Source organism: Lissotriton helveticus, chromosome 5_1 (assembly GCF_964261635.1).
Source record: "Lissotriton helveticus chromosome 5_1, aLisHel1.1, whole genome shotgun sequence".
Taxonomy (NCBI): domain Eukaryota; kingdom Metazoa; phylum Chordata; class Amphibia; order Caudata; family Salamandridae; genus Lissotriton; species Lissotriton helveticus.
In genome coordinates, this window is record NC_136065.1 from 302,674,887 (window position 1) to 302,695,641 (window position 20,755).

Below are 20,755 nucleotides of genomic sequence, written 5' to 3' on the forward strand. Positions count from 1 at the left end.
GGCAAGTCCCGAAATTCCCGCCTCCGCCAACCTCCTGATCAAGATTGTGTGGCTGACCGTGTCGAACGCGGCCGACATGTCAAGCAGCACTAAAAAGGCTGCTTGACCCTGGTCGGCCCGCGCTCGAAGGTCATCAAGAACGGTCACCAAAGCCGACTCCGTCCCATGACCTGGTCTAAAGCCGAACTGGGCCATATCCAAACATCCGGTAGACTCAAAAAATTTAGAAAGGTGCTTTGTGGCCAATTTCTCCAGAATTTTAACTGGGAAAGGCAATAGGGAGATCGGCCTGTAGTTTACTGGGCATGTGGGGTCCAGATTTTCTTTTTTCAACAAGGGGGAGACCACTGCTACTTTCCAGCAGTCAGGGACTCGTGCAGAGTCCAATGACTGACAACAAATCGAAAAGAGCGGAGGAAACAGCTCAGCATGGAACAGTTTCCAAAATTTCGGGGGTAGTGGATCAGATGGGGAACCAGAAGACAACCCATCTGCCACCGCACAAAATTCCTCGAAGGATGGTAATGGAAAACTGTTCAATCCTGTAGATGGAGAGCGCTGCTTGTTGGTCTCACCCCAAAGGGGACTATCCACCACTTTATCAGCGGATGGAGCAAGATTGTTTAAAATGGAGGCGATTTTTTCCTCGAAGGCTTGTGCCAGCGAATCGCAAAGATCCTGAGAGGCTGGTATTATGTTCTTGGTACAAGCTGGGTGAGCTAGATCTTTCACCAGACTAAAAAGGACCTGCGATTTGTTCGCCGCCGCCGTCAGTGAGTCCTCCAAAAACCGACACTTGGCCCGCTTAATCTGGATTTTATACTTTGCCAGTGTCTGCCTATAGAGGACACGCTGAGGCTCCAGGTATTGTCTCCTCCAAGCTCTCTCCGCTTGTTTGCACTGCAATTTAAGTTGCCGAAGTTCATCCGAATACCAAGGCATAGCCAAGTGGCTCCTAGCTCGAATACTGCGCATTGGCGCCAAGGAGTCAAGGGAAGATGAAATTCGCTGGCAAAGCAACTCATAACTCTCATCCGCGTTGATTCCTAAACTGAAACCATCCGGGAGCAGAGTGGGCAGTGTGGATTCTGCAAGAATTCTGGACCATTGTCTACCCCTACCACTCGCGCTGTACCTTTTTATAGCAGCAGCTGTACATGAGAAAGAGAAAAGGACAAGAGCATGATCCGTCCAGCACTGAGGCAGGACGGATTCCAGAGTTGAAAAAACATAGGTAAAGTTATCGTCTGATTGACATAAAAATCAGAAATCACTTTAGGAAGGAACTTAGGGTGAGTCCTCATGACAACCTTAGAAGCATGAAATACAGTACAAGGCTCTTGGCAACACAAGGCCTGGATCTCACTCACCCTGCGGGCCGATGTTATAGCCACAAGGAAGGCCGCCTTCCACGATAAATGCTGTAGAGAAGCCTTATGAATAGGTTCAAAAGGCTCCTTCATCAACGTTGACAGCACCACATTCAGTTCCCATGAAGGCGACGGATGCCGAACAGGGGGAAATACTTCCTTCAATCCCTCTAAAAAATCTTTAATTACAGGAATCTGGAAGAAGGATGTTTGTGAAGGGCATTTCCTATACGCAGTTAATGCTGCGAGGTGAACCTTAATAGAATGGATATTAAGACCAGATTGAGCTAAATGCAAGAGGTATGGAAGGATGACATCTTTCTTGCAGGAGGTAGGATCCGCGTTCATGGACGTGCACCAGATGCAGAACCTTTTCCACTTATAGGCATAGGAAGTCCTTGTGGATGGGCTTTTAGCCTCCTTGGGTATTTCCATGCAGTTGTCAGGCAAGTTCAAGTGTCCATATTGTACGATCTCAGGAGCCATGCCGCCAAACTCAACGATGAGAGGTTGGGGTGCACCATCTGCCCCCCGAACTTCGTGAGAAGGTCCGGCCGACATAGAAGCCGCAGATGGGGTTGGAGAGACTGGTGGAGCAGGTCTGTGAACCACCACTGTCGAGGCCACTCCGGAGCAATGAGGATCATTCGCGCTCCGGATTGAGACAGCTTGATGAGTACTGCCGGAATTAGGGGAATGGGTAGAAAAACGTACAGAAAGCTGTTCGACCAGCTGATCCATTGCGCATTCCCCAGAGTCCCCGGTTGGTAAAACCTGGAGGCGAAGTCTCGGAATTTTCTGTTTTCGGCGGTGGCGAACAGATCTATTTCTGGAGAGACCCATCTTTCGAAGATGTTTCTTAGCACCTCGTCGTTTAGGACCCACTCGTGGTTTTCCTGGACCAGCCTGCTGAGTACGTCCGCCTGAGCATTCTGCACACCTGGTAGATGGGTATCCGTTATCATCAGTCCTCTGGCTAGCAGCCAGTGCCAGATCGCCTGCGCTTCCTGCTTGTTGAGGTAATACATTGTGGTCGTATTGTCCGTATGTACAAGCAAGGAGTTGGTCTGGAAGGACGGATGAAAGGCTTTCAGCGCCAAATGAACAGCTCTCAGTTCCAGAAAATTGATGTGATACGTGGATTCCGCCTGGGAACACGTTCCTTGGATCTGCAGATGGTCTGAATGCGCTCCCCAGCTGTGGAGAGAGGCATCCGTCACAATACTCTGTATGGGAATGTCCTTGTGGAACGGAACCCCCTTGAGGAGATTCTCTGTTGAACACCACCATCTCAGGGACTGTTGAGCGTATAGAGACAGTTGGATCCTGTCGTCCCAGCTCCCTAGTTTCTGTTCCCATTGATCCTCCAGACATTCCTGCAGCGGTCTCATGTGGAGGCGTGCATGTGGTGTGAGGAGGATGCAAGAGGCCATCGACCCCAGAAGAGAAGACACTGTCCTCACTGTCAGACATGAGAGCCTGAGCCTTCCGAAGGATCGATAAGCGTCGCTCCTCCGAAGGAGACATGCTTGCTCTGAAAGTATTGATGGAGGCTCCCAAGTACTGCAGGGACTGAACAGGAGTCGGAACGGACTTGGACATATTGATATGCAAACCCAGCTGGTTCAACAGAATGGCCATTATGTTGAAATGCAATTGCGCTTCCTGGAAGGAAGAGGCTTTGATCAACTAGTCGTCCAGGTACGGATAGACAAACACCTTGTTCTTTCTCAGGTGCGCTGCCCCCACTGCCATGCATTTTGAAAAAGTCCTGGGTGCAGACGTCAGACCAAACGGTAGTACGGTGTACTGATAATTATTGGTGCTGACTAGGAAGCGCAGGAACTTCGGGTGTTTCCGTGCAATGGGCACATGGAAGTACACATCCTGCAGATCTATTGTGCAAAGCCAGTCTCCTCGTTGCAGCTGAGGATAAATCTGGTGCAAGGACAGCATGCAAAATTTCTCCCTGCGAATCCATTTGTTTGCTTGTCGCAAATCCAGAATTGGCCTGAACTTGTTTTTGTCCTTTTTGCGTACCAGAAAGAACCTTGAATATGGACCCTTTCCCCTTTGAGACAGAGGGATGTCTTCTATCGCCCTTTTTCTTAACATGTATCAGCCTCCGCTTGAAGTTCACACAACTGGTATTGCGAACGAACCGGTGGAATAGCTGGAGAAGGGCTGACAAAACGAAGACTGTATCCATTGCAAACAATATTCAGCACCCACTTGTCCTGAGTAATTTTTCTCCACTCTGTAAAGTAATTCTGTATGCTCCCCCCACTGGAGCGGGTAACGGACGAGGGGGAAGTAACTCCTCAGGGTTTAGACCCGCCCGGGCCCTTATTCGCCAAGGAGGCCTGCTGCCTGCCTCTGCACGTCTGACGCTTCTGGAAGGGTTGTCGCTGGCATTGCTGTTGTTGCTGCTGCTGTTGGCCAGCTTGGTGACCTTGCCCTTGCTGAAATCTCTGGGAAGAGTAACGCCTCTGGAAGGGGCGGAAGGACTTTCGCTGTTCCTTTGGTTTCTCCCAACCTACAGCTTTCAGCGTTTCCACTTCCGCCTTCATGCGGGCCATCTCTTCGTCCGCATGAGTCCCGAAGAGAGTAGATCCCGAAAAGGGCAAGTTAGCAATCCGCTGTTGCACCTCTGGTTTAAGAGAGGTAAGGCGCAACTAGGAGTGCGCCTCAAGTTTATGCCATGGCAGTACCCATGAGCATCCAGGAGAGAGGCGGCTGCCGCCGAACTGATTTGAGACCATCATGCCCTCATTCAAGATCTCCTGGAAGTCTTCTCTCCTGTCCCTCGGGAGGAGCTCAATGAATTCCTGCAGGGACTCCCACAAGGAGCGGTCATACCGACCCAAAAGCGCTGATGAACTCGCCGCTGTACTGCAGACTTTTCTCCCTGCCGAATCCATTTGACGGCTCTCCTTGTCGGGAAGAACCGTAGACGAAGGGGCAGTAGAATGCTGCTTCTTGGCCACTGTCACAATAACAGAATCCGGGACAGGATCTGATCTTAAGAACGCTGGTTCCGAATCCGGGGGCCTGTACTTCTTCTGAAGCCGAGATGGCGCCGACTTCACCGAGGCCGGCGTCAGAAACAGCTCCATGGCCGGTTCCTCCAGTCCTGGCACCAAAGGGCGAGAGAGGTGCCTGCGTTGCAATGTTTCAAAGATCACAGAGGTGGAAGGGGTGGGCACCGTCACTGTGATCCCCAACTTCGCTACCCCCCTCAGCAGCACATCCTGGAACGTCACAATGTCATCCACTGGCAACACTCTCGTAGGAGGAGAGTCCGAAAAAAGTGGGAGAATATCTCCTGTCGCTGGACGAGTCCATGTATCTGGAACGTGACCTTTCCCTCCGCCGCCGATGACGTGACCTCGTCGAATATCTACGCTCACTTCGAGAGCGATGCCTCCCTCTGGATCTTGACCTTGTCTTTCTGGGCCTTGCAGGAACCACCGGCCCAGGAGGCTGCGGAAGCAGAGGAGGCTAAGCCAGAACCAAAGGCTTCGGTTGTGGAGGCCGAGGTATCTTCGCCTTGAAGTCGATCTTTCTCTCCTCAACCATGACCTTCACGTCGACGTGATGGCGAACGGCGGTGTCGCCTCGACGGCGAATGCCTGCCTCTTCGGGACTCATCACGACGCTGACGTCCTACCCCTCGACGCCGAACGTCGACTCGACCCAGAGCCCTGGGTCGACGGGAAACAGATGGTAGTCGTACCTCTCGACGCCGACTCCGAAGCCATCAACGTCGACCGGGACCGGTGCCTTTTCCGGGCCTTTTCTTGATTGGGGAGCCCCTAGAGGCCGATGCACGGGCAGAGGATGATGACAGAATCACTCCATGCCCAGAAGTTCCACCTGGTTCCTGATGTCTCCTCTGCTCCAGGCCTTGGAGACGAATCTTCTCCCTGTCACGCAGGGTCCTCCTGGAGAAAGAGTGACAGATATCACCGGAATCAGGGACATGGGTAGAAGGGAGACAGAGTATGCACACTCTGTGGGGGTCAGATTTAGCCTTCTTCCTACCACACTCAGGGCACTTGTCGAATAAAGCTGGCATTTCGACAATATAGAGGAGGCAAAACTGGTCAAAAAAGACAGCAACTGGAAGAGGAAGACCCCAGACGTCGAGTGAAACACTCAAACCACGGTAAAAGCTCCAAAATTGAAGATATACCCAAAAAGGTAGAGCTCAATGCTCCAGGGTCCTGCAGGAGCCGGAAAAAAGAACTGAAAGTAACTTGCCTTTGGCTGTGCATCCTGGGATACCAAGGGTCTCTGAAGAGTTCCTTAAAGGCACGGTATCCCTTTTCCAGACACATAATGGCAGCCTATGGGGCATGTCTGTCCAACCCTTCCTCTCTATCAAGATAAAGGATTTTTGTGAAAGGGAGTTTCTCTAGGTGTGAAACTTAACAAAGTGTGTAAAATTGAATATTATTTGGCTATCTGTTTCACTTCGAGATGAAGTGCTGGCCAATGTAGCCTTGTAGTTTTAGGCTCCATTATGTGTCTTAGATTTTCTCTTAAGTGTCTAAGCAGGACTGCCGAAGAAGACAACTTAAGAGACTATTTCGATTGCTCCGGGGTCCACACACATAGGCGGGACTATTCACAAGATTATGACTATACACAGAGATCCCCTACTACAGAACCCTATGCTCCCAGGCCTTTTTCTGTAGACAAAGGTTATGACCATAGGTATGCCCTTTCCTTCAGCCCTCTTTCCTTCTACCCTCACAGACCTAGAAGGAACAGATGCTATATGTTACTCGGGAGACATAAAGTCATGTAACCGTTCGTGCCGAATCTTGGTCTCTCCTCACAGCTTTGGGAAATGTAACACTAGCAGCTACCTCTCCCTTCCATTCCTTCAGCTCTGGGTTTATGTAAGGATAGAGGGAAAACTTGACCTCCACTCTCCATCCTGAAAACTCTGTGCAAACCAAAGGGTGTTTTTGAGCTATCCTTACAATTCTGACAATCAGTTTCTGTTGGTGTTCTACCACTTCATCAAAGTATATATACATAGGTAAGTATAGATGTACTGTTGTTAACTCTTTATCTAAGTATCATAAAGATAGATAGACCGATAGATAGATACTGGCAAATTAAAGGTTAGAATGATGTTATAGTTAGTTGTGGTAATAACTTCTTACCGCATGTTAAAAAAAGACAGGAACTCACTAACAAAAACAGGTTAAAGTGATTTTATAGATGGGTATGGTAAAAAGACCTTAGCTTACGTCATTTAAACCTTATAGATTCACTGAAGAATCACAACGTTTAAAGTGATGTTATAGTTAACTGATGAATTAACATAAAAAGTGATATTTAAAACAAAACACAGAAATTCACCAACTATCATTTAATGAGCAAAATGTAACTTGTGCCCCTGCCTTCCACTGCTTGTCACCTCACCTATGACATGCTTAATGACATAATTGATGAAATCTTAAATCACATTGTTCAGTCATTGTGACACAGTCTTTCAGGGTTTGTGGGCTAGAAGAAATTCAACACGTTACCTCTGTGACCAACTTTCTGCTACCAGTGACATGCTATTGGAGATAACCTTTGGCCACATGTGTCAAACAGGGCACATATGTCAAATCACCCACATTTGGTGGTTGTTCCCTTCTTTTGACTAGTATTCACACCCTTCTAATAGAAGCATCTATAGATTTTAATGGGGATGGGGTCATCCACTTTTTAAACCTTGAACATGCACCAAAAAAGACTTTGTAATCTATTCCCCTTATCAGGATTACACTCTTAAAGTCTTCACACAACTCACAATTTAAAGTCAAGAGGTTAACCGGTATGTGTTTGATACTGAAAAGACACCTTCTGCCACGCCCTGTGGACAATCTTCCATATTGTGGTCAAATACACTACACACATTCGTGAGATGGGCACAATGGCATACTACCTTACAGGCATGCTTACAAGCCACTGTTAGATATACATCTCTAAGTGGTACGCCCCAACATTTTACATCATTCAACATCTGCAATGCCTCAAACTCCTCAGTGAAGTTCTGAACATAATCACTCACACCTTATAAACATCCTTGTTACACATAATTTGTTTCTAGCACTGTATTACAACTAATTAACTATCTAATGTGGCCAGACATCCACTGGTGGATAATCGATTGTCAACAAAAGACTTGGGCTTAAGCCACAACTTTCAAGCATACCTCAACGACCTACATCAAGTGCGCTCATCTTATACCTCGTTTGACATGGATTACTACTTGCACCCTAAGCTTTATTGATTTCTGAACAGTGTGCCATATGACTTTCAACATGCACAATCACAGTTGCATCCAGGGTTTACACAGTATCAATACCAAGCACCCACAAGAGTATACACAGTAACTCTATGCTGTATATGGCTCTGATATTATCAATGATGTCCTCAATGATGTCATTTGAAATGCCATCAGTGATGTTATTAAAGTCATTTAACATGTCATGAGAGATGTAATGTGTGAGGTCTTAAGCCATGCATGGTGGGGTTCAAGTGCAAGCTATTGTTAGCTTACTAAACTATAGCTTGTGAATTTCAGTGCCTTTTCTTGTTTTAAATGTTTTAATCACATTTCAATATATAATGCCACTTTAACCTTTGTTTGAGCTTTTTTTTAAAAATGTAAACCAAGATTGTGTTACCGTATCTAACTATAACATAATTTTAACCTTTGTTTGTTTTTCAGTGATTATATATATACACACACACACACATATAGGGCAAAATACTCAGATGAGTTATTAATAGTAATTATATACTAACCTATATATACATACCTTGAAGATATGTTGTCGTCAATATTCGAGACCTATTATTCTTGAATGTCAAAAATAAAAACTCAATATTTTGACATACACCTGTTAATGGCTATAGAAGCACTCACTCCACACTCAGTTATGTGACCTTAGAGACACCCTAACCATAAAACTCTTAGGTTACACCTAGAGCATCCTTTCTCTCTAACATTATAGCTCTGGAGACAAATTATGTGATTGATAAGGCGCTTTTTTGTCATCTCGCCACACAGCACCAGGGTATGTGACCTTAGCAAAAAGAGACACGCTTTAGTAATGGGGAGGCAACTCTGGGGGCACAAGGAGCATCAAACACACAAAAAGTGATGGGAGGGGTGCTTGCAATAAGTCGACCCACTGGCAATCACTCTGAACAGGGAACAGCTTCTGGACATAGAATTCAACTCCCTGGGAAAGGTGCAGAGGGAAATCACAAAAGAAGGCTTGGTTGAGTACAGATGGCACTGGAAGGGACATCTCCTATGCAGGAAGATAGTACTCCCTGTGGCTTCATTGGAGCAGGCATGTCAGTAGGCTCTGAAGACTCACTGTTGAAGGGTAGGAATGGGGTAACTTGTAAGACCGAGCTAACCTTTGTTAACAGTTGGGTGAGAAGGAGGAGCCAAGCTCGCGTCCGAGATGGCCGCGTTTTAGCTCGGCTCCGTTCGCCTGCCTGTTTTTATCGTCTATCCTGCTGTTATCCTGCCCCGGGAAGCCCTCTTTGTTGTGCTGTAGTGCTAAGACGCCTTGCAGGCACTCACCTTTTGCTCCGGTGGTCCTCGGGTGCCGTGGATCCTGTACGGCGCTCCCGCTCGCTTCGGGGCCTCTGGAGCGGGCTGGCCTGGACCTTCTTGGCGGCGCCCGGACGGGGCGGAGCAGGATGATCGGCCCTTGATGGCGCAGTGGACGTGGTCGTAGAGGCCGTTGTGCGTATAGGCCGGCTGTGGCTTGCTGGCCGGCTCCGGTGGGCCGGAGGCCTTGGGAGGAGGCGCTGCCTCCCGTTGACGGGGCTAACCGTACATTCGGCTTGCTCCCCCTTTGTTCTCCGGTCCGGCCATTTTGATTTCCTCCGCCCGGACCCGGGGAACGGGGCCGGCGGCACTGGGGAGCCGGCGATTCCCCATCTTCTGGTGGCCCCCCTTCCTGCCCTGGAGTGCCCTGCTGCCGGTCGGCTGGTCTTCATTTGCCTCGCTGCTACCCGGACGGAGGTTGACGGCCGCCGCGGCCCCGCCGGGCTTCCAAGATGGCGGCCGACCCTGAATGTCTCAGCCGGGCCTGGACGAGCGCTGGAGGCCCGCCGCATGACCCGGGTGCCGGATACTGTAAAGGTTTTCCTACACTTAAGGATATCCTGGATGCCCTACACTCCTGGCGAGCTTCTTTGGCCGCACCCGTCGTCACCCTGGAGGTGGATCCTCTCTTCGGGCCGTTCGGGCCCCCGAAACTGGGTGCGGCTTCACTGTTGCAGGGTGCGGCTGGCCCTATCCTAGGAAACATGGGCCCGGCGACTGCCGCGTCTGTTGGGGTGCGGAGTTCCGTTGCCCTTCATCGTCCTGTGCTGTCTCCTCTGCCGCTGGTCCGGGAGCCGGATCCCGTCTGGACTGGACTCGATGACTCTTCCTGCCTTTCTTCGCCTCGACTGTCCGACCATGGCTCCTGTGCCAACCCAGCTGGGTCGGCCTTTCTCGAACTGTCCCTGAAGTTGTGCCTGCATTGTGTGCGATGTTCTATGACTTTTCTGGATCTTCCGGGTCTTATTCCACGTGTCTTATCTGGACTGCCGTTTGATCTCCCTGTTCTTTGCCTTCTGTTCTTCGCGGTCTGGTTCTTAGTGAATCGGACGGCCACGACTTTGGACAAACAAGGACAGGGCTGATACAAATTTGCCTCTGTGTGCGGTAGTCTTGTACTGGTTGGATGATCGGCATGCAACGGTATGATTATGTGTGATTTTACGGTGCTCCTGGAGTGTATCCTGATGTTTTTTGACTTCCCGAGGGCTCTGCCTTTTTTTTTTTTTTTTCTTTCTCGCAGGCGGGTGGGTGGGTGCAGGCAATTCTGTTCCTAGGCCCTCTCCCGTGTGTTTTCTCCCTTTCCCCTTCCCCTCCCTCCCTTTTTTGTCTTCTGTTTCCGTCTTGCCTTTGCTCTTCTATATTTCGGGTTCTAATTAGGGCGACAGGCACGCTGCTGGGGGGTAGGCCATAGCCTTCTGCAGGGGTGCAGGGTGGGCTTGAGGGGTCTGTCACTTTGGGGGGTCTTTTTCCCCCCTTTTTTTTCTCCCTTTTTTGTCCTATGGCTCTTGAGTATTCCCTTTTTCAGGACTCCTTCTCGTCATGTGTCCCCCTGGGGTGTCTCTGATGCATTGACCTTCCGGTAGTATAGTGATTATGGCTCACTACGTATTCCGTCATCGATCTTTAATGGATGCCGTGTGCCGGTTTATGTTTTCCTGCTTTGTCGCCGGGGGGCGCGTGGTTGGGGAGGAGTCCCTTCCTGTTTCCTTTTTTCTTCCTTCCCCTCCCTCTTTCGTGGGGGATTTCCTTCCTTTTATTGGGGTGTGTACCGTATTGCTTTCTACGATGGGATCATTTTTACTCATGTTTGTTAAGTCGGGTTGTTGCTGTGGTGGGTGGGCGCTGGCCGGCGAACGCCATATCCTCTCCTTGTGGTACCTCAGTTGGGATTGTATTTATCGATATGTTTGGTTCGTGTTGGATTTATCCTGTAATTTCTATGATCGCCGAATCGCGGCTCACCACGGCCCCTCCCTTGTTGCTTGACTCACTGCCCGTCATGATCCTGTACTCCCCGTTCCCAAAACAGAAAATCAACCTTCATGTATCCTGTCCCTGCTGATTGCTCTATGGCTTTTGATATGTCTCCTGTGTTCTTTTTGTCATATCCTGTGGACACGTTTGTATTGCTAATTCGGCTTTTGCTATGTGGTGGCCAGCCCGTTGGGTTGTAGGCCCGTATTTGTGAGCACTCTTTGTACAATAAAGGTTTTAAAAAAAAAAAATACAAAAAAAAAAAAAAAACTGTTGGGTGAGAAGGTCATCATGAAATCCAACTGGAGCAAACAGTGAACAGCACAGGTTAGAGAGCTAAATGGAAATAATGAAATCACCCAATGGACAGGTTGGGGATATTCCAGGTCAGTGGGGACTTCCCCCCAGCAGGCTTGATACCAACCCCTTGGTTCATGGTGAGAGCACCAGTACCTCTTCAGGCGTTGGGCGCACGTGCTCTCCATTTTTTCCAAGCTCGAGGATCTGCAATATCAAGAGAAGAGATAAGCCATGACCACACTGAAGGAACATAGATGAGACATAACAAAGGTAGTGTGACATAAGTATAGCATGGACAGTAGTGGAGTTAGAGAAAGGTCACTGTGTGTTACTATTTCACCAATGTACCACTAACAAATCACCCTATCTCACCAAGTCACACCAGCCCTAACATAATGGCAGAGCATGGTTAACATCCATCTCTGTGCTGCTCATTTCTAGAAATGTATTCCAATGACCTTTCGTTTCTGGGTTTCTTAGCTGTGCCAAGTCATGGTTAGGGCTGTTGTGGGGCAACGTGCTTTGACCCCGCGTCTACATGGTGAGAAGAGCAGTCCGCACCTGTCAGTGCTTAATTTGTAAAATATGAAGTGTAGGTGCTCTAATGTTTTTAGGAGGACAAACCCACTGCCCCGGCCTGCCCACTTCATCCTGTGGCCCCACCCACTTCCTTTATTGGCTCCACCCACATCCACAAGCCTCAATACGTCAGAGCTGCTTCCTCACTCCTCGAGATCCACAAGAAGCTGAAGACCTGGCTCTTCACATAGGCACCTCAGGGCCTCACATCTACATACCTGCCAAAGTGCCTTGATACCCTCTCGGGTCTTTAGTGCGCTATACAAATCAATATAACATAGCTTATTATAAAATATGGAAAGCCTATGACAATAACTTAAAAGTTAACTCAAATTAGAGAATGTGTGTTAATTTCAAAATGCAGCTTTAGGAAGATATACCCCTAAAGAAACCAGATTTCCCAGAGTGCAAATGAGACTTCACCAGCAGACTATGCAGCACTGACAAGGACTTCTGAATAACGTGATCGACATCTGATTCTCATCTGAGTCAATCATGCAGTTTCTGCAGACTTTAAGCACTAGTGTCAAAGATAGCCAGTAATGTATAAATTATTATTATTTTAAATATGAGGAAGAAGAAAACACTGAAACCTACAACACACCGCCCTAAAAAAAAAAAAAACAATATATTGAAGTCCACTGAAAAACTCAAGCAGTTTGCTCCAGCAGAAGCAAAGTCTATCCAAGTATATGCTCTGCAGTGTAATGACATGGCCGTAAGTACCTAGCACAGGAGTGGAAGAGCGTAAAACCAGTGGCTGTAGAGCAGCTAGTCAGTATAGGTCAAGAGACATTCATGGTGAGTTAGTTTAGGTACATAATGCTGCCACTGATGGAAGTGGTTTAACTGCTAACCTGGTCACAAGCAACTGCACTGGTACACAAAGGCGGCCCCTCTCCTATTACACAACTCATTGCACTGGAGGGCCAGGGATTGCGCCAGTGCAGTGAATACATGCTAAGCACACAGGCATCAAACTGGTTAACCGGGCAGTGCACAACCACCTGCCAGTGGCCATGACCACGCAGCATACTCTATCATCATCCTGAGATCAACAGAAGACATGAAGTAACAAGAGGGACTACCAGCAATGGCACAAATGTCCAACTGTGGCACAGGCTCCAGAACCTCAATCCATCACTGATCCTTACATTTGTAGCTTGCACTCTAGTTGACCAGTTAAATCACATAACATTATTTTCATTCTTTATAACAGAGACACTCCCAAATGCCACCAAAAGCAATCACTATTACTAACTAAAGGATAATCATCTTTGTCCCATCCATTGTTAAAAAGTGAGGGTAAGCATCTTAGATTTGAGCATAATTCACCTTACTCTCCATTTCGACAAAGTTCTGCCAAGCTCAGACAGGATGATACCACAGCAAAAAGGGAAACTGTGTTTCCCTTTTTGGTAAACATGCATCATTCATTTTTAAAAATTGCAAAAATCAGCAAATTAAGTATATTGCATAATGTATGCTAGACTTCGAAAGGGCACTACCGCCAGAGAAACATGTGAGTGATCTGACCAGACCTCTTTCTGTACGTGGGGTTCAACTACCAATAAGTGCTCTTCAAAGCAGTATCTAACTTCGTGAATCACCATGCAAGAGCTAATGTGGAGGCTACCATCAACAGAATAGCGTCAAGCCTGGGAGACACCTGGCTTTCCACAGGGAAATTTAAAACAGAAACAAGAACGTGTGTACGTTCACCCCATCCTATTTCAATGCTTTTAAGGGGGAAGACACTGTTGTTGTGCATTTACATTTCTAGCATTATCAAACCTTCACCTGAGGCATTACAATAAACATTGGTAGTCAAACATACTAGATTGCTTCGTAAGATACTTAACTAAATGTGATTTGTGATTTGCCTTGTTTCATATTCATTTCAAATGCTAGATAAGATACATAACCAAAATGTATACATATGGAATACACAATTCTGGTTCTGCTAGTATTTGCATTAAACCTACATAAGACATACTTACATCTCTGCAAGCCTCTCTGCAATAAAACAACATTATCCACTCATTTGATGGTATTAAACCACTCCGTGACGATAGCCAGGTTCTCACTTTGCACTACTGAACTTGCATGTCTCTAAAACAAGCCTCGGGGTGCACCAAGCATCCCTCTAAGACATTGCATAAGCAGATCTCCTAGTCTTAACCTAGATAGACTACTACCCTAGCTTATATACAAAAATAACCTAAACTGCCAGTAGACAATGGCACACGTGTAAACGTTCGGGATTTAATTAAGTAGAAAATTATGAGATCTGGAATGCCCACTACGATAGTGTACCACACTGGTATTGAAAATGTTACTTGTAAAGTGGGTGCATCTTGTTGTGGGTATGGAAGTAGTAGTAGAGACAGGGCGGGATCGGAGTTAATTTCTAATATACCAATCTGGGTATATGGAAGGGAGCATGCGGGCCTGTGCCGCTCATAGGATGAGTTAATGCGGCTATTTTCGATTGACTTCTTCTAGAGAAATGTTGGGGTATTAGAACTACTCTACGTTTATGTGCAACCTGGGAATGGTAGAAGAATCAGCCAAACCGATAGGCTTGCAAGAGCAGATCTTCGCTCCTCCAACTTCCCGCCTTTGACTAAGGCAGTGATAGCAGCGGACAAGGCAGTGTGGACTCCAAGTAATATACTTCGGACGGTTGAGCTCAGTGCAGGCTAAAGGCTCAAGACGATACGTGAAAAGGAGCAAGTAGTGGTTTATGAATCTAGTCAAGTATGTAACTCAAATAATGTACTCTTCTTTCTTGTGCCTTCTTTATTTTCTCGCGCCCTGAAGATCCAGGTTCAGTGTACAGCAAACGGCCCACGGCTGCAGCTCTTCCTCAGCTGCTGCTGGGTTTTAACTTTACTCTTTATTTTGCAGCAAAACTGAAAAGCCAGCAGCAGTGGAGGAAGAGCTACAGCCGTGGGCCCGACACATTATAAAATATTATTTATTTAGCATATTGAGCCATGTCAATACTCTGGAGACAAGTATGTCATGATTATTGGAATCTAAAGTGAAAGTAATTACTTACAGGGACAGCCTTAATTCATCTGAGATGGAGGCCTCCTGCGCCACACGCCCCTTACTTCTGTCGCCGGCTGATTATTGGCCTGCAGCTGCGCAGTATGCCGGGTGGGCGCAGTTGAAAACAATGAATTTTAGTCCGAATCTGTACACGAAGATTCGCCACGGAGGGATGGGGGCAGGCTATTAATACATTTTGTAATCGTTCATTGGTAGCGCATGAACGAATGTAAAATGGGGTGTGACAGTGACGTTGACCTGTGACGGTGACCTACGCTGAGGCAGGGATCCAAGCAGTTTCACTTTCTGGCAGTAATTGTGTGGTTTGTAAAAAGGCGTAATTAAAATATTTTACTAGCGAGCAGTCACGTTTGATATCAGCACAAATTAAGCACTGCTGCTGATACAACAATGAAAAATAGGCAGATTTGAAACTCATCTAATTTCAGACATGCAATCATTCTCAATCATGGACCAATCGATCAAAGTATGACCCCAAACCATATGAGGTAGAGGAAGGACATTATACAGGTATCATTTCATATTTTTGAAAGACTATCAATAACAACACGGCCCATACTGGGACCGACGTGTTTGGATACAACCAATACCAGTATAAAGTGGAGACGTGTGCTCTATCCTTATGAGTGAGGTCCTATCAGATCTGACGGACATCACTACCTCGGAAATTCCACTCCTTAGTGGTCAATAACTCAAATTACTCATCCAAACGTTATACCCCAACCACTCGCCTTAATTTTGATACATTGGTGGTCCCGAAGAAGGTGGTCACAAATTGTCAATATCCACCGAAACGTACGTTGACTTGTCTGTGAAATACCCGGCACACAACACGGTCACGAAGACTGTAACACATCTGTCTTCTTGGTGACCATAAAGTGTATGGGATCATGGGAGGTTAGGATAAGATGTGTGGAGTGAGTGAGTATGTATGTGTATGTGAGAGGCTAGTATGTTAATGTGGTCAATCTGTAGGGGTCATTTAAATTCTTATGAATGACAACGTTCATGTTTATTGTTTCTCTTTCAAAAAATGAAATTGTGGAATATTTATGTAAAAGAATTATGAAACAAATTATGGATATAATGAATGTTTTTTAATTCTCTTTTGATACAAATAATGAAAAAAAAGATTTTTGAATAAAATAAATCTTTTGATAAAATAGTAAATCGCTTGTGCATCATGTCTCTCATGTAGGTAGCCCAATAGAGCTGGTCTCAGCCTTGATAAAAGAAATATAGGTCAAGTGGGAGGTTTTGATATTGGTTTTGGTTGTTTGTTGTCCCTCTTTTCTCCCAGACATACAACAAATAAGTCAGAGGGGGGTCCCCGATCAGTGTGCAACCTGCTAGAGCAGTAGAGGACTGTTCAGGTTTTGGTGAACGGGAGACCTTTCTCCTAAGTCGATAATGTGCAGGTGCTTGCCATGAATGGTAAAAAGGTTCGCAGAAGTAAAGCTCCAACTCACTTTAAGTTTCTCAAAGTTAATAATGCTCTTGACAGGTGCCTTAGCGTCTAACTGGATGCCACCAATGTTCTCACCCTTCAGGTGCAGAGGTGGAGGAGTCATCTCCCCAACCATTTCTATGGGGAAGAGATTCCCTACTGGTCCTTTTCCTTGACAGTCCCCTGGAAAATCATACAAATATTTAAACCACTGGTCAGTCATTTCTTTACAAATACAACATCTGTATGTATCTTGAATTGGCAGGCAAACCACACAGATGCCGCAGTCATGAGTTTAAAGACTTCTTCTCACCACTGAACGTGCAATTTTCATACAAAGCCAACATGGTGGTCAGGGGTCACTAGACAATGAAAGGGTGAAAGAAAAAAAATGTTTTTACATCAGGAAAAAAGTGATAGAATTCTGAGATATGTGCCATCCGATGCCAAATAGACAAAAAGCCTCCTGTGGATAGGAGTTGTCATTCATAAGAGAGTGTTAAAAAGGTTCTGGGTTTGGGGATCCTTGCTCAGTGAGCAGTAATGAAAAAAACTACCCAACTGTCCCTAATGTGCATGATCGGACAGTGCAGCTTCTATAAGGTTTAAAGTAGCAGTCTCCGTTGTCTAACATTACAGTTTAAGCACAGAAGCCCAATCCTCTTCTTCGGGTTTTCCTTTTAAAATAAATATTTGAGTGGTGCCTTCCATCTAATTTTCTAGTGACTATGCTAAAAAAAAGAAAACTGTGCCCATTGACATTTTTTGCTACCTGTGGCCTATACCTTCAGGATGGTCCACATGGTTTATATTGCCCGAATGTGAAAAAATCTGTTTGGGCACTCCTTACGATTCCTTATTGGAAGATTAACGCATCAAATTGAGCCTCTTGATCATGCTGAGTTTAGTGGCATAGCATATGATGATGCCACATACCAGAGCATACTCGACAACACACCAAGCACATTAGATAGCATTTCTAGCTCTACAAGTCTCAATGTAGATGATTGGAATTCATTGACAGCCCTTAAAAAGTCACACTCTAGGACAGTGATACACGGTGCCATTATGGCGGAGTACCTGCGAGGTAATTGTGCACCTCCAGGTCTGATTGTTACCAACGCCCCACGCCTGTTCCTACAAGACAAGGTTTTTAGTAAAGATTGGTCGTTTATAGTCTGGCACTGCATCCGCTATTGGCTACTCCTGATTATCTGTACGGCTAAACGTATTGCAGATGTCATTTTAATAGAAATACAAGTGATGGAAGCTCAGATCAAAACAACCATCATGGGTATTCTCTTTAAAAAGAATCAGGAGGAATCAAACAAGGTGAACAAAGAATTTAAAGAGTCTATTCTCCTTTCGAAAATAGAGAAATTCAAGAAGGCCTTGGCCAAGTTTAAACATGAGGTGGTATATCCATATACGACTGATGACTATACTCCTCCTGAGTTTTACACCAGGGGCAAACGCAATGGCTCTACGTATTCGGGGGACAGCTCAGAAGACAATTTGAGTGACTCTAAATCCACTGAGTTGAATAGACAACCATTTAGAGGGAGGGGCAGAAAGGCCTCTTGGAGAGGATACATGGCACCTCCTTTTCAACAATGGTGGCCGCCTACACCTTGGGCTACCCGCCACTTCAGTTTCAGCCACCGGCACCTTTTCAACAGTTCCAGCAAGACTTTAATAATCAGTCTTTTTTAGGGGCAGGACAAGGCAGGTCCAGAGGCAGGCGAAGAAATCGTCAGGCACAGGTGCATTGGAATCAGCCAGCGCCATCACCTCAACAGATAGGCACCCGCAGCAAAACCAAACTGAACCAGAATCAGCAACAAGCAATGTCGAACCCAGACGGGACCTAATAATCAACTTGAGTAAAAAAACACTGACGACTGAAGAAGAGATGGTCCTCAATAGAGGTCTGGGCTTCGTGATTACTTCAGATGGCGATGATTTTAATATCCAGCGGGAACTAGCCTTTTTCTTTCGCAAATGTTCGCCATCATAATTTTTTCAAAGACAAAGATCTGTCAGAACCCACGGTGGATTCTACTAACACGGGGCTGAGAAATCGTTCTACTTTCAATCCCCCATTATGCAGTGTATCTCCACAGGTATTAGCTTTTGAAAGAGCGGCACAGGACGACATTACCATCTTATGCATTATTAAGAAAAGAAGTTACAGTAATCTTCCGAAAAAAGAACAAATTGCTCTTAGAGCGCTGACTGACGATCATACCATTACAATTAAGCCCACGGACAAAGGTGGTGCGATTGTTATTCTTGACTCCGAAGTTTACCGTACCGACTGTCTACGACAATTGAATGACAGGAGTTCTTATCGCCCTCTTAAAGAGGACCCCACAGAGAGATTGAGCAGAGTTATTACAGAAGTAGTTGATGAGGCCTACAATGAAGGTTGAATAACCTCTCAAGAATCAGTATTCCTTCAAACTGCACACCCGGTGATGCCTTACTTTTACACCTTACCAAAGGTTCATAAGGCCCAGAGACCGCCACCCGAAAGACCCAAAATATCGGGGTTAGGCTCACCGCTGTCAACCTTTGGAGACTTCTTCCTAAGACCTATTGTAAAGCAAATGCCTACGTATCTGCAGGATACTAAGGATGTATTACGCCTGTTACCTACAGTAGAATTTGACTCGGAAAGGGACCTCTTGGTCTCTTTCGACATCGAATCTCTTTATACATCCATTCCGCAGGATGCCACATTGGATACCATCTCTACCATCTTGAATGAAAGCGCTCTGGTATCAATTACTCCAGTTCATTTTATTATGACACTAGGGGCCAGATGTAGGAAAATCGTAATTACCGATTCATAAATACCGAATTTTACCGATTCGGTATTTATGAATCGGTAATTATGAAGGAGGGAGATTTAGGAAGATTCGGTAATTGAAATACAGATTCTGTAAAAATCGGTATTTACCGAATCGGTAAATACCGATTCGGTATTGCCCATTGATTCCTATGGGCCTTGAAGCCCATAGGAATCAATGGGCAATACCGAATCGGTATTTACCGATTCGGTAAATACCGATTTCAGCAAGGGTGCAGAGGGTGTCACTTTGACACCCTCTAGCACCCCAAATACAGGCATGTGTGCCATGTGGCACACAGACATGCCCTAAGGGCATGTCTGTCTGTCACATGGCATAGGTGTGCATGCACACATGTGCACGCACACCTGGATTCGGTATTTTACCACCCAATTGGATTGGGTGGTAAAATACCGAATCTGTAAGGCCTTTGGGACTCAGAAGAGTCCCACCTACATCAGGAAATTACCGAATCGGTAAAAATACCGAATCGGTATTTTACCGATTCGGTAATTTTACCGAATCGGTAAAATAGGGCCCCTACATAACAAATACCCATTTACCGGTCGGTAACGGCCGAAATCGTCCGTTACCGGTCGGTAAATGGCCACCTACATCGGGCCCTAGGTCAGTTGGCCATGAAAGAGAATTTCTTTCAATTTGAAGAAACTATATATCTCCAGGTCTCTGGAACTAGTATGGGGAGCGTTTTTGCACCTAGTTTGGCGAACCTGTACGTTCATAATTTTGAACAAGAATGTGTGCTAACTAACGATAACCCCTTCCATAAGTCAATTAGGCTATGGAAGCGGTATATCAATGATATTCTTGTAAATTGGCGTGGAGATGTGGAGTCAGTCACCCAGTTACAGGCATAGCTTAATATTCGTAATGAATTTTTGAAGTTCACTCTAGAGGTGAACAAAGTCAGGATATCCTTTCTTGATTTATCAATCTATGTGACATCTACAGGATTGGAAAGCGAACTTTTCCGCAAACCAATGGCAAGTATTTCTCTATTACGCTACGACAGTCAACATCCTAAGTCGCTGCGAGATAACTTGCCATTTGGCCAATTATTAAGTCTCAGACGAAACTGTTCGACAATTGAAAAGTTCAGGCAGCATGCTGGTGATCTGTCAAATCAATTACAAGAAAAAAGTACCCAAAGAAGCTAATCAAACAGGCATGTAAGCGCGCAACTAATAACCATCGAGCAGCACTTTTGGAGCCTAAGACTGTAAAACCACCACTAGGGCGACTGACTTTTGTGAACACATTCAACACACTCACAGATGGAATTCAGAAATGTATACAAAAAAACTGGCGGTTTCTGAACACAAGCAAGGAAAAGATACCAATGCCACTCTTTGCCTTCAAACGGGGTCATAACCTACGGGATAGCTTGGTACACACACGTCTTAGATAACAAGAACCAAGAACAACTGGTACGTTATGGAATCTTCCACCTGCTCAAGGACATTTCCCTTGTGGAACATGCGCCATCTGTCCA

The 20,755-nt window shown here is 46.1% G+C and overlaps 1 protein-coding gene across 2 annotated transcripts in view; it reads right to left on the reverse strand.

The window, feature by feature from the left end:
• The window catches only part of PIK3CD (phosphatidylinositol-4,5-bisphosphate 3-kinase catalytic subunit delta), a 628,820-nt gene that overhangs the window by 312,108 nt on the left and 295,957 nt on the right, over window positions 1–20,755 (reverse strand). For both annotated transcript variants that reach the window (XM_078642291.1, XM_078642292.1), the window contains exon 12: window positions 11,440–11,490. In XM_078642291.1, coding sequence (XP_078498417.1) covers window positions 11,440–11,490 — 51 coding nt within the window. The remainder of the gene's footprint in view (window positions 1–11,439; window positions 11,491–20,755) is intronic.